This window comes from Coturnix japonica, chromosome 12 (assembly GCF_001577835.2).
Source record: "Coturnix japonica isolate 7356 chromosome 12, Coturnix japonica 2.1, whole genome shotgun sequence".
In the NCBI taxonomy this organism is placed as follows: Eukaryota; Metazoa; Chordata; class Aves; order Galliformes; family Phasianidae; genus Coturnix; species Coturnix japonica.
In genome coordinates this window covers 2,154,983-2,169,629 of record NC_029527.1, presented here as the reverse complement: position 1 = coordinate 2,169,629, position 14,647 = coordinate 2,154,983, and the positions used below count along the sequence as shown (strand labels likewise).

The 14,647-nt window shown below is 36.3% G+C and overlaps 2 protein-coding genes across 2 annotated transcripts in view; one reads left to right on the top strand and one right to left on the bottom strand.

The window, feature by feature from the left end:
• The window catches only part of CENPP (centromere protein P), a 101,081-nt gene that overhangs the window by 22,488 nt on the left and 63,946 nt on the right, over positions 1 to 14,647 (top strand). The gene's annotated exons all lie outside the window — the stretch shown is intronic.
• OMD (osteomodulin) lies at positions 1,099 to 5,238 on the bottom strand. Its single transcript, XM_015874671.2, has 3 exons — positions 4,987 to 5,238; positions 3,640 to 4,600; positions 1,099 to 2,793 (listed from the first exon to the last, which is right to left on the bottom strand). Exons 2-3 carry the CDS (start codon positions 4,577 to 4,579, stop codon positions 2,474 to 2,476), a joined length of 1,260 nt encoding a protein of 419 aa, XP_015730157.1. The 5' UTR covers positions 4,580 to 4,600; positions 4,987 to 5,238; the 3' UTR covers positions 1,099 to 2,473.

Here is a 14,647-nt window from a genome sequence, read left to right as displayed (position 1 = left end):
CACGGAAATCGGTTTCAAGTTGATACTGCGTTAGAATTGCTATACACCATGTGTTAAGCAAAGTATGCTCCAGTTCAGCATCCTTGGGGGATGGGGAAGGTTTTGGAAATGGTATTAAATCTAAGATAAACAGCCATCTCATCTAAAAAGAAGGCTTAGAGGAGTTGAGATTCAGACTGACCGAAGAACTGGAGATAAAGTAGAATTTATGCATAAATACCTTCACTGTTTTTATGAAAAGTTACAACTGTTTCCAAGGTTCAGTAATTTAGAATAAGTTAAGGTCATGGTTGGAGCAACCAGCTGCAAAACAGACAGCTGGAAAATGACCTAGTGATTGTATGAGCATCCTTCCATATGTTTCTGATTTATAATCAGAATTTTTTAAAGCTGAAGACATTTATTCTTTGCACTTCTGGAAAAGAAGCAGACTCCTTGTATCAGTTACTGAGCTTTAAGTGTATCATCATATTTGTCTGTTTTGTGCTCTTGTGCATTCTAATGGAGGAAGGATCATTTTTTTTTTCTGTTGTTGTTACGTTTATGACATGAATTACAAGATTAAGTTATTCGGTGTCCTTTTAAAGAGCCAAAATTGTTGGTAATGTAAATTTGGGACAAAATTTAAAGCACCATATGATAAATGTGTAGATCTATTGAGTTTTATGACTTCAGGTCTTATATGCATTGATTGGTTAATTCTGAAAAGTTTATACAACTGCAATAGTATTGGAAAATGATTATGAAATCCTTAATTTTTTTTTTGTACCTAATTTTTTCATTTAAGAAATGGTTTATCTTTTATTTCATATAGGAAATTCCTATGTTCATTGCTTGCAGTGATCAAGTCAGGAAACAAAGAAGGAAATTGGTTCATACTATAGGAGTGGAAATTGAATACTTTATAAGAAGTCAGAAAGCTCAAAATGTAAACCATCTGTTGTCTGTAAAGGAGTTTCTGTCCTAATGCATCTAATTTATTATCAGAATACTGAAGTAAATATCTTAAAGTAATCTTTATAAGTAATAAAACCCAACAATTGAGAACGAAAAAGTAAGTTTCTGCTGTTCCGAGACTAAGGGAAGAAATGTGGACAGTTGGGTTGGAACTATTGTTACTTTATTGTGCTTTTTTTGATTATAACTGTATTTTACAGTATAGACAGTAGAAAAAAAAATGTTTGTCAGACATGTAGCTCTGAGAGCTTTGGTTTTGTAATCAAAAGCTAAGTTGTAACTGAATGTTTTTCCAGACATTCATGAGATTTTCTCTATAGGTTTACATAGGTACCAAAATCTTCAGTAGGTATCTGCTGCACTCTAATAAAGCCTTGCTAATTACTGTGGACTGTGAGTAGTACTTAGCTTAGATTTCAAGAAAGTTCCATCTTTGTTTACGAGGATAAGACTTGGAAAGCACAGTTCTTTCTGAACAGTTAGTCCAAAGCTGAAATTCTATGTTCATCAGTTACTGTGTTTTCTGGTCATGTTTCTGCTGGTATTTTAATTAGGATCAGGAGTACATTTTTTCAAGTGAATCTTCTGATAAGGCCAAGTCAATGTATTTTGATTTGTATCACAGATCTCTTAAAAGTACTTGAACTTGGTTCTTTTTGGATGCAACAAACCAGTAGATGTGTATACTTAGGGATGTACCTGATGGGCTGTACTACTAATTGCCTCAGAATTTGATGTAGACAGTTTGGAGGAGTTTTACATTGAGCTCACTCATGATACGTGAATAGTTAAGACTTTAGAGCTATATTTATTGGCTTATCTTTAAAACTTCAAGAAAAAAATGCAACTAATTGCTAAAGCTTTGTCTTTAATGCAACTTTGAAAAATAAAGCAAAGCAGTTTCTGATCTTATATATGTGTATGCATATAATACACCTACTATAGTTGAATAGTGCTCTTTTTAAGGCTGAAAGTCCTCAAAAAAGTGTCTTAATTTTGATTGTGTGCTCTTCACTTAAAAACTGAAAGAGATTAAGATCTACAGTTAATATACTATGTTTATGTTAATAAAACTATAAAAGTTACAGATGCTAATATTTATATTTGCATATATAATGTCCATTAAAATTTTAAAGAGTTTTAAAACTATATTGAATATATTTATATGTTCCTATGTGAAGCCAGAGGGTCCTTGAGGTTGATAAATGTTAATTGATTTTTCATTTTTTTTAACCAAGGAAGATAGATTCTGCAAATCTGAATCTAAATGTTTATGAATGTGTACCATATCTTCACGGTCGCTACACACGTGAAAGGAAAAAAACAAAGTGTGGGTGCAGAGGAAAGGACAGTTGAGTTGCCTATGATATAGTACATGTTTATGTATACTAAAATTCTATCTCCACTTTATAGATTATAACTGAATGATCCCAAAATATTTAACTGTTCTAAAATGGGCATGAATACTCCGCAGGCAAGGAAAAATGTCTATATATACTCATTAACAATGATTATTTCACCAGAAGTGAGGATAAAAATAATTGTTTTCTGCTTCGTGCTCTTCCTCAGTTTCTTGATCGCGTGTTTCGTGATCATCCTCTATTTCATCATACTCTTCTGGTGTTAAAAGTCGTCGTAACACCGGTGTTCTGATTTGTGTTGACTTGCTGGCATTACTGTTTTGTTCACCGTAATAAATGGTTCTAACGAGAGGGAAGCAAAAGAAGGCATATGTGCTGATTGGAGCTGTTAGCTTATTTTGGTCCACCCGTATGTAGGTTAACTGGTTGATGTTCATTGGATCAATAGAGGGACACATCAAAGTAACATTTATCACTGCAAGAGAGAAAAATATTAATTATAATACAGAAAATGAAGCTATATTTAAGTATTTCATAATCAAAATGAATTTTGGAATTTAAAATGGAGTATATTTTTTGTGATGCATCAAATTGCCTTTCTGTTTTAAATCAGTTTCATAAATGACAATTATAACAGCTGTAAAATTTGCAAAATATAAGATTGTGAGGTAAAATGTGTATATACACATGTGGCTGCAACTACAGTCTTAATTACTTGCTTATATGAATGTAATATTTTTCAGTTCATGTGATTTTTATCAATTGTTTCATCAGAAGAAAGTTTCCAAGTGATTTTTAGCTGTTACATGGGAAAAAGTTGCAGAATATTTACAAAACATCCACTTGGAAACTATGGGAAAGTAGAAAAATAAAATCCTTTCTAGTTTACCTTTGTTTCTTCTCAGCTAACCATCTTGAAGATGGAATGGTACCTTTCCTGTGCTGTAAGTTAAAAGCTATGTAGCCCTTATTCTTGAGAGATATGTTGTGTATGAACATGGGTCAATGCCATGTTAACTGGTTGGTTCAGAACATTAATAGCTCAATCTCATATGCCTGCAAAGATCATATATGCTTCCTGAACAGCATGCAAATCTGGATGACTCCTGGATTCTAAGCTTGGATTCTACACAACCTGTCAGCTGTTAGGTGACAGATCTTCATAATCAGTGACAAAATAACTGTTTCTGATAGTTATTGATTCAGGCCAAGTGATCAACTCTAGATGGTCAAGTAGGCTCATCCCCTGCTCCTTACAACCAACTCAAAATTCCACTTCTACATTTTTCTGCTTTTCAAGAGTTAAGAGTTATCAACATACTTTCAATGTCATTGTCTTCAATATACAAATGCTGCAGACTTCTTGGAATATAGAATACTTGTTTCAATTTGTTATGTCCAAGGTTAAGTTCCATAAGGTTTGGTAGATTAATAAAGGTGTTGCGTGGAATGTTCTGCAGGTTATTGTGAGACATTCTTAAGGCGATGATTTTGGGGAGTTTGCTGAAATAGTTTTCTGGAATATAAGAAATTGAGTTGTTTTCAAGAGAGAGATACATAAGTGACGACGGCAGGTTAGGAGGCATAGTCTGTAGTTTGTTGTTGCACAGGTTCAGCTGCATTAAGTTGTTCATGACTGAAAAGTGATTTCCTTTGAGTGCTGAATCATCAAGAAAATTATTGCAAAGGTCAAGCATGGTTATGTTTGGTAATCCATCCAATGCAATTCCAGGTAACTGAGAAATCTTATTGAAACCAAGGAGGAGTCTCTCCAGAGAGCTGGGAAGAGGGAATGGAAATTCATCTAATTCGTTATGCTGTAAATGAAGCTGCACTAAGTTTGACAATTTGGCAAAAACACCGTGATCAATCAGATGAAATTTAATTTTGTTGTAGCTCAGATTAATTTCTCTTAAAAAGGTAACGTTAGTGAATGGTCCTGCAGGTACAGCTTCAATATCGTTGTTTTGCAGATAGAGTTGTTGAACGTGAGCAGGGATGTTTGGTATTGTTTTTAGTTTACGATGGTCACAATACATTGATAGTGGAAATTCTGGTGGACAAAAGCATTCTCTGGCACACTGAACTGGAAAAGGAAAGTGAGGAACTTCAGCTTGTGCACTTGGATTAGAGTTAAAATAATATGGATGTTGATGATCTGGCTCATCGTATTCGTCCCCAAAATCATAGTCTTCGTATTGGCAAAATACTGTAGTGGTCCAGAGAAGGGAAATGACTGATAGCTGAATCAGGATCCCCATACTTAAATTTGTACCTCTACCCTGTTGATGAGAAAGAAAGTTTACCAGGTAGTCATAAGTTAAATCACATAGTAATCTCTCAGTTTTAAGAAGAAACAGTATAAAACTGTTGTAAATAAGCAGTTCATGTCTCAAAGCACTGAGATACTAGTGCTGCTTCATGAAGTATTTCTAAGAACCTACTATCTTTAAAACAGAGAACAATGTCAGCTAATGCTTGGTAATGAGGGGAGCAAGTCAGATGCACACAATATGAGCACTGCGTACTTAGAAAGTTGGAAGAAAATAAAAATCAAGCGTGCGTGGTTCTCTGCATCTGTTACAAAAGACAAAACAGAGACAACCCAAAAACTAAGAGCTTACTAACAGTATTGTGAGCAGTGTACCAGCTGAAATCAGGTACTTACATAAGATGCATGAGTTACTCCTCACTGCAAAGATAACACAACTGGTTCTTTTTATTCTTGTTTACCAATAAAGTTACTCCTTGGAAGTCTGGAAAGCTCAAGTTGTAGAGGGGAGCAGCTTGGTGTGCTGGTGAAATCATCTGAGCAATAGCATAACACAGCTGGAGGGACAAAAGATGTCTCTAAACCATAGTTTGTGGTGAGGAGCCTTGTGGGAAGGCAAAGCAAAATAATAGCTTTAGTCCCTCTTCTGATTTGCCAGCAAAAAAAAAAAGTGTTGTGCCACATCATCAGCTGTTGTTGACGCAGTGTCACAAGTTTGCAAGGAGATTCATTTTTTTTTGTTAAAATCACTTCAAAAAAAAGTGAAGTCCTTTTTCAGTGTGTTATCAGTTCACTTAAAAAACCACAAAACTTGCAAGCGTAAGGCTTCAAAAATATTTCAGAGGTCATGAGTTCAGTTAGTGGTTTCTGTTACACTCATTCCGTTATCCAAAGGGTTTGTTCTCTAGAGGGAGGAGGAGGTTAAGAAACAGTAAAACAAAAAAAGAAACAACCACCACCAACCAGCCAAAAACCGACCCTTGTAAAAACTGAGGGAAAACATGTGCTATAGGAAGGGTCCCAATGAATATCTTCAAATGTTCGCTGTTGTTTTTTTCACTTCCCTATCTCTGTTTCCTGTATGTTTCCTGCGGAACACTCAGGCTATATGGTGGTCTTAATATGCAGTGTTTTAAAATTTATGTTAAGTTTACAGCATGTTTGTAGTAGCTTGGGTACAAAGAACGTGAGCTTTGATATGAAACGGGACAAGTATGACATGAGATATAAACCAACTTTGTGGAATGAGCGGGTATATTTTTCCTAGCTTTACAAGGGGATAAATAAGAAGGGGATAAGTAAGTCTTATTCTGCCAGTTTTTATAGTGCTTAAGAAATATATGCAAAAAGAGAGAAAGAGAGCAAGTTTGTTGTTAAAGTAGAGATGCTGTTCTGTATTAGTTGTATGATTCATCAGAAAACTGTAGGGAAGCGTTTTGTTATACTTTTGGATTGCTAAAAGAATTTACTTCCAAAGCTATTGACAAGGAAAATTCTTTGTCAAGAAAAGAAAAAAAATGCAGTAGTAAATTTTATTTTGGCTTTGAGCTCCCTGAGGTTGATGATCTATTTGACCTTTCCAAGCTCTTTTCTGTAGCATTGTGGACTGGAACATTTTTAAGAAACCAAAATCGTGCATGTTTTTAACATTTGGGATATAAACAAAAGCATCAGAAATCGTGAGCAACAGTAATGTTGTAGGAGCAGGCAACGTGGAATTAAAATTACAGCAAACATCTATTTATATATAGAATACAGAATTGCAAAGGAGAGGTCGAAAGAGTAAAATTAAACCTAAACAGTGCCTTACGAACTACATAGTAAGAAGTTAAATAGTGACCATGGTATAATTGAACCTAAGTAATACCTAATAATAAGTCACTGATTTTTGTTTTAAAAGAAATTAGAATACATTCCTAATAATGAACCAGAAAAAGAAACTTAGAACACCAGCCAGTGAATTGTTCCTGACTGCTACAGAATTAGTTGGTTTTATACTGATTTGCTTCTTAAAGGGGAAGTCAAAGAATATAGAGCACAGCTTTGGAAGATTTGTTATATAAACAGTTCAAAGTAAAACATTTGCAAGAATTGAAACTATTTTCTCTAAAAATAAAATTTGACCAAATTTAAATTTCATACCTGATACTTTTCTATAGTTCTCAACTTATGGTTGTGTCCTCAATCCTTGGTAGGTATTAGAAGACCTGAAATCTCATTATGCACTTAAAAATCCATGATGACAGAATAAAAGAGCCTGTCCATCTGAGAGCTGTAGCAAAGCTCTTCCTTGACAGCATATATAGTTGCAGAAGATGATGCTGGGCCAGCCATGGTACCTATTAAGGCTCTTTTTTTGTTGCATGAGCTGTCTCAAATGTAAACAAGTCCACTTTGTCATCTTGGTCAAATCTGTGTGGTTCGGTCGTCTTCTAGCTTTGGTTTGAATTGTGGTGGGAATTTCCTTACAAGGAGGATAATGAGAGGATTAAACTTAACATCATACTCATAAGACATCTTAGTTCAAAGCTACAGGAAATCTTTTAAGTAATTTCTCTTGCATGAATGTTTTTTAATAACATGTCTGAAGTTTTACTGTGATTATTACCTCGTTCAATTAATGCAAGTTGTTAGTGTTTTCAGCTTTAGTTCTGGACTGAAGGCATGAGAAAGAAGACTGTTCTAATGTTTAGTGATATGAAGTCTAGAGAAGGACAGAAAGATCTGCACATTGTTCTCAGAAGCTCAGAGGAAGTCCAGTAGCACGAACTTATGCAGCTTAGTGTCACTGAGAACTCTCTGGAATCATGAACTTGCTGGAACCAGAAATTTCTTCAGCCAAGATCTGGTCCCGCTGTCAGACTTATAAAGAAAAGCCTAATGCTCAAAAGTCCAAGATCTTGGCAATTTGAAGGCAGTCTGTCTAGATAAGAATTGATGATGTTCATTTGTTGCTTTCAAAGTCTGTACAGAAGAAAAGAGGATACATGATTAAATATAATGAGGAAATTTGAATGCTGTAATTTGGTTCCCTGTAAAGCCTGTGGGTTTCTGAAGAAAGAAACAACCTCAGACATGAATTATCCACGTTGGGCTGCACTTCAAAGTTAGATTGTAGGCACAGAAAGAAAATACAGATATAAAACTCTTAGCATCCTGATTCCTGGGTCTTAACTCGTTATCCTCAAATGCTGTCAGCAGACCACTAGCAGCCTGTATGACTGTTGTATGTGATCTGCAAAGGCACTTCTTGTTTGTGCTTGCTATCAGCAATAGTAACAGACTGTCAACAGCAGATAGAAAAAGCCTATCTATCCTCTGCCAGAGCTGGCTGGAAAATGTGGATACTGAAGCATAAAGCTCTCAGCTAATGAGAAAATCAGATACTTGCTCCATCTTGCAGGGCCTTGAGCCCAGCCAGAGCCTACCCAGAGTACCAGGTAATAACAGCTCTTAAAGACTTCATGCTGTTCAGTGGAAAGTCATCCTCTGAGCATGTCCCTGTGCAAATATGCATTTATAAAGATTACAGAAAAAGGGGTCATTGAATTATATAAACAGTCTCTCAGAACTGATATTCAATCTACTGCAGTCTGTTTTACACACATTGTTCTGCTTTCTAGGAGCTACAAGGAGGGATGTGTTGAGCAAGTAAGAACAGTTTGATATAGGAATTATTTTGAGTTCTACTTTTTCTAAGGTTCACTAGACCCCTTTACTCTGTTATTTTGAGTTTGTTAATGACAAGGTCATTTTTTTACATTGACTGTTGAATAAACCTACTTGTGTAGCACAAGAACTTGTAATGCTGGTGTATGAGTATTCCATGACAGAACCGAATCTTGCATTGGATAAAACTTAATGTACCTAGACCTGTATCCAGATTTCAATAGTGACTGACAGAAAAGCTGCGAGAAAGAACATGAGAATGTGACAAGTAATGAGTTACGTTTCTGCAGCCAGAAACTGTGACTTGGAAACTTCCATAGAAACATTGAGTATTATTACACGTTGTCATTCATCTGTGCGTGTCCCTGGCATCTTCACTTATAAGGAAAAATATGATCTCTCTACTCTTCCTTCCAACCAGTTAATGCTCTGTTTTAAGCAAGATACTTTTCTATACAGCTATATTTGACCAGACATGAAAATACATTTGTTATTTTATTTATGGCAAGTAATCAACCTGGACTGTTATACTACTTTACCTGAATAACTTGTGAGAGATGGCCTCCTCTTGGCGGAGCTGGGGCAGTGCCTCATAGTTGCTTTACCCATCACTCTGCGGTAGAAGAAACAGAAGACTTCCTATCATTAGCTGTTCTGAGATTCTTGAAAGGACTTCTGGCTACTTCTGGTGAGACTTTAAATATAGCTCACACATTCTTACAGTCAGCTGCTTGAAAAAAACAACTTATTTGTTTGGAACAGATAAAGAAATATTCATGGTAGCCACCATTTCATTAGGGAGGCTGAGGTGATTTAGGCATTAGATACAGATCTTCCATGGAAACCAAGTGTTCTTGTTACTGTTGTACTTCCAGCACCTGTTGCGTTTCCCTATTGCTTTTCAGGAACAGATATACTACATGAAAATATTTATAGCCAAAATATAAATATTCATAGTACTTTTTCTCTTAATATATTTTAGCTGAGTTTTAGCTTGTCAATGGCATGAAGCCAGTGCTCTGATTGAGAGATTAGATTGAACTACATCAAAATTGAGCCTATGAAGTAGCTGCATTTATAAATCTTAATATTCTATATCTCTGTAAGACAGCAGTCCAAAGCTCCCATCACATCTTTGCCAGGCACTGGGCTTGTTATTGAAGCTTATAAATCTGCGTGCTGTGAAAGCAATCACGGGGACATGAGTTGTCTATAATTGTTTAGAACTGCAAGTGGGTGAACTGGATAATGGACTTGACCCCCTTTAGAATGTGTAAGTGGAAGGATACTCTTTGGAAAGGGAGAAAAGTTACTTTGTGAAGTAATTGCACTTCTAACAGATGTATTTTCCATAATCACATATTCTCATCTTCTCAGGTTCCTATGCACTCTGCCTTTGGGAGGGAACAGTTAACGTGAGACTTGTTACCCTTCCTGTTCTCAGCACAAAGCACAAGAAGCAGCAATGCACATCTATAATACATAGCTACTGCTACAGCAAAGCATTCCTGGTAACAGGAGTAATGAAATATTTCTTTATGTATGTCTGCTCCGGAGGAATGTGCATGTGGAAAACATCTAGATGATTTTTAGGTAGTGTGGTAAGAAACTTTCTTTTAATATTTAGTGTTTTAATGGCTTTATTTAAAATAATCATATAAGGTTTTAATAAGGAATAGTGAGGTGTTTTTTTCTTCCCTCCTTTGGGTAGAAGCAGTAAGAAGAATGCAGAATGCCGAAGACTTTCAGAATCAGGCTTGGTTTCTACTTTTCAGAAATGTTGTGATTTTGACTTGAAATTCATTCTGAATGCACTTTATTGAGCTTTGAATAGGAACACTGATTGTTCTAGAAATACATAATCATCAAGAATTATTTTTCAGTAGAAGCAAAATGCACAGTAACTACAGTATTAATTGCATTATTTCCTGCAGATTTTACCTTGACAGTGGTTTCAAGGAAAAGAGAGTGTGGCCTATTGACCTTGTACTAGCTTCCTCTTTTATATTCTGAAAAGCTTATTGCTCTAAAATATACGTAAATGCTTGTAGTTAACCTTGATGGTTTTATGATGAATAAGGAATCTCTTACTGCGTTTAAGAAAATACTTTGTGGACTCTGGCTGTGATAGTGGTTGGCGGAGGTTGGAAGCATGTTTCTTTCTGCATGGCATCACAGTAGATTTTGCCTTCAGTTCAGTGTGCCAGTCCTGCAGGCCTTGATGTAGAAACATAGTTTGCCAAGTGAAACATAATGCTATTACCTTTACCGGTAGAGGTAGATGTCTGCATGCAATGTAGCATCTGTAAGCATACTTTCATCTCAGAATTTTTGTTATTATGAGAAGATTCTGCTGGCTTTTCATATAGGATAGTATTATGCATTTAGTGAGTTTGAGGGCAGTGTGTTACACTGTACTGGCATGTATTTAACAATACTGTATTTCTGATCGTTATCTTTCCTATTCTATGTTGTCTTATAAGCAGAAACAAGTTCTTCACAAAATCAGATTTAGTATTTGAGGTAATAAGAATGTTTGAAATCATAATTCACAGGAAGTTAACATCTAAATGGAGATTGTATGTATTAATGTCAAATATAAATGAAATTTATGTAATTGGAAAATAAAAAAGATTTTGTGGAAGTACTGATTTCTGGCTATGAAACTTATTTTTTTTTTAGCAAGTAATAACACTGCATGGCAGCATTTCTGGTGGAGGAGTAGACATTGCTTACATTATTCTTGCAGAATAGTTGATTATTATACTGCTTCTTGAATCCGAGCATCTCTCAGCCAACTTAATACATAAATTATTTCTTCAGCTCTTCATGCTGAAAAGATAGTCCTGTTTCTGACCCAGGTGTTTCTTGTTTCATTCTGTTGAATGGAAAGTAGATGAAGTTTGAACAGAGCTGTAAGAAGGTGGCAAGTGCAATGTCTAAATGTTCTTGGTGGCCCTAAGCAGGATATAAATGAAGACAGAACAGTATATTTCATAATGGCAGGCCACTTTCCTTTTTCAGGAGAAGGAAAGAGGGGGGTTAAGATATTCTGTGAAGAGTGCATCTGGAAGGAAAAATGTTTGCTTTGGTCTTTGTATCTAAAAAGCACTTGGAAGTTGAAAATAACACAAGCTGAGTAGTTGAGAGGCAAGTTCCTGCTTGTGCTGGTCACTTGTTCTCTGAACCTCAGAGAATTTTCAGTCAATTAGAGATTTCTTTTCCTGCTGTCTTCAGAAGATAATGAGGGAATGTAATGATTTAACTGATACTCCAAATGTAACTGAAGAGAACTTGCTCATTTCACCATTTCTTCCCTTGACCCCATATTTTGTGAAGGTGCTTAGTAATAAATGTATAATGAACCTGGCTAATGAGATGTATTGCACAAGCTGCATAAGTGATCCGTATATATGTAGCTAGCCTATAGTGTCCTGGCTTGTTAGCTGTACAGCTCATGCACAGGGATGTTATAGCAGGAATTTACTGTGTGCAAACGTGTGGGATTCTCATCAAAACTGTATCCATGATGCTGTTCTTCCAGGAGTATTGCAATCCTTAGTATGATTTTAAGACAGAAAAAGTGTGTGGGCAGAAAAACCTGCTGGTATGCTATTCCCTCTTCAGTCACTGTGGTGTAATGGTTAAATCCAGTGTTGTGTTGCTAAGTAGAACTGTTCATATTTTATGTGAAGAACTGCAAGAAGTCTGTCTGCTGGCAGCGTATTCTGTTGAGCTAACTCTCTGATGGCTAAGGGAAGCTGTCAGAAACATCCTCACTTCTTGTTTCAAAGTATTAATTTCTGTTGGAAATCACTTTAATAGCAGAAAGCCTTTCTGTTTGTGCCTCACGCTGTCTTCCATTTCAGGTGATCCACTGAGTATACACAGTAATTCTTATGTGTATCTCACCAGATAATTTTGGACACTGGTATGTGATACGTGGCATCTGGAGCTTGAGTCAGATTTTCATTTACTCCAGGGCTTTTCTGCATGTTTCCTATTAGCAGCTTTGTTCTCAAAGCTCCAGCCTTCCCAGAACGAAGGGAAAAAAATGAGACAATCTTCAGTTCTCAACATACACAAGGAGGAAAAAAAAACCCCTCCAAAACACAGGCTTCAGATTCTGACTTTATCATTATATTTGCATTAAATTAAAATAGAATGGAAAACGTTAATGTTTCTTCTGCCTTCTGTGGTGGCTGTTCGGTTTACTAGATCAGCAGTGCAGTAGTTTAACCAGAAGTTTTCTCTTGAGGCTGCAAAGTAACAAGCAATGATGACTGGGGACATTCTTAATATTTTCATTTGGGTTTTCATTTTTTCCATGAACTTCATTGAAAATGAATGCTTATGTTACTAATTTTCTACTTCTTACTAATTTGTCATTTAAGAAGATGAGTGAAGTAGTGCTTGTTTTTTTCTAATCAGAGCAATGTAGGAAAATATCTGTAAACTCTGAGGAATGGAGAACAAATTGACATAACTGAGACTTTTTCAGTTGAAACTTCTTGGATTTGTTCAGCTTTACATGGCAATCTTTTAATTAAAATTGAAGTTGCTTCAACTGATTCCACTGAGCCAGTCCAACTATCTGTAGCATTTTTAGTAGGAAATAATCAAAATATTATCTAGAATCTTAGGCTTTGAATGATTTCGCTACCCAGATTTAACTTAAATTTGTAAAGAATTGTGTTAGTAAATGGCCATCTGCATTTGAACAGGTGTGGTATATGGCTTAATGCTGCTAACTGCAGAAAGACAGCTAAAACTGCTTCTCAGAACACACATAATTGCTTTTGGAAATTGTTAAATGTTTCAAGATTTGTATTGGATTCCATAAACATGACCTGGATATAGCTGAGATGTCAATGCTTGTAGTGAAGACATATGAGTGGTTAAAAGCTTGCATATATGCTCAGGTCTTGGGCATCTGTCTTGCTTTTGGTAAATGCTGGTTCAGGAATTTCTACCATTTGCTTTGCTTGCCAATATGAAACTTTGGGAGCATTCAGTGTAATTACAATAGCCAAACTTTCACTTCTTGACCTCCAATGGAAAGTAAGATTTATATCTTGGCTTTGTCTGTTAACCAGTAACTTCTGATCTCATCACTGGTTATAACCAAATCTAACATAGGTTAAAGGCAAACATGTACGTAGTTTCTAATACTTGTGAAAAAAGAGCTGGGTAGCAGAAAGTGCTCCAAATAGGTCCTTTAGCAGAGAAAAAGACAGCTGTAAATTCTTGGAGTAAGCAGCCAGATGGCAAGATGAAGCAGACGTGTTGACTAAGCCCTGGCATACTTTTAGCTCTGTCATTTGGCAGCCAAACAGGTGGCAGCTGTGGAACGGAGCTGTATGAGAACATGCTGAGGTATTGGAGTGAGGTGGAAACAAGCTGAAAGATCCTGTGGGTTGTAAGACTCAGGTTCATAGGAACCCAGGCTTCTGTAGCTTCCTTGTTCATGTAGTCAGAGGCAGCAACACTGGGAATAAAGAAATTGTCCTTGTCCTGCCAGTGATGCCAAGGATTCTGATAGCATGTTTTGCTGTAAGAGCACATTGCTGGCTCGTATTCAGCTTGTTTTCCACCAGGGACCTTTTCTGCAAAGTTACTTTCTAGCTGGCCCAGCATTTATTTGTGCCCCCTGTTATTTCTCCCTCAGTGCAGAGCTTTGCAATTCTCCCTCTTCAGGGAGAGATTTCTTCTTCAGGAGGTTTTTGTCAGCCCATTCCTCCTTTCTCATCCCTCTGGATGGCAGCACAGCCCTTAGGTCTATCAGCCACTCCTCCCAGTTTTGTGTCTTCAGTGAATTTGCTGAGGATACACTCTGCCCCATCATCCTGATCATTGCTTAGGATATTGAGTGGATTGGACTCAGTGCTGACCCCTGGGGTTCGCTACTGAACTTTCATTTGGAGCTTCAAAACTAGTGGATTTTGCTTGCATTTTTGTTTAGCTTTCAAACCTGAATGTCAAAGAGGTCATGTTTTGTTACGTGGAAGTTGTGCTTTACATGGCATGTGCTTCCATAGCTAACGGTGCAAATTAGAATTGTGATTTGATGATAACTTGTATTTTGTGAAATGTTGGTGTCTTATTAATCTCATTTTCTTTTCTGTTAATTTTTAATTTCTGTTTTGTTCTTTGTATCGCTGTGGTTTAATGTAGGCTGATACTGGGGAAAGAGGCAGGAGGGATATATGTGGAGATGAATACATTTCATTATTGGACATGTTACTGATAGAGCGGGGCGCAGAATTCAGTCTTCAAATGTACTCAAACAGTACTTCAGTACTTAAATAGACTATTCAGCTTAATTGTTATCTGTGAAGTTTGCTACTTTGTTTTCATGCAGTATTGATCTTCATTATTTTACCTTCAG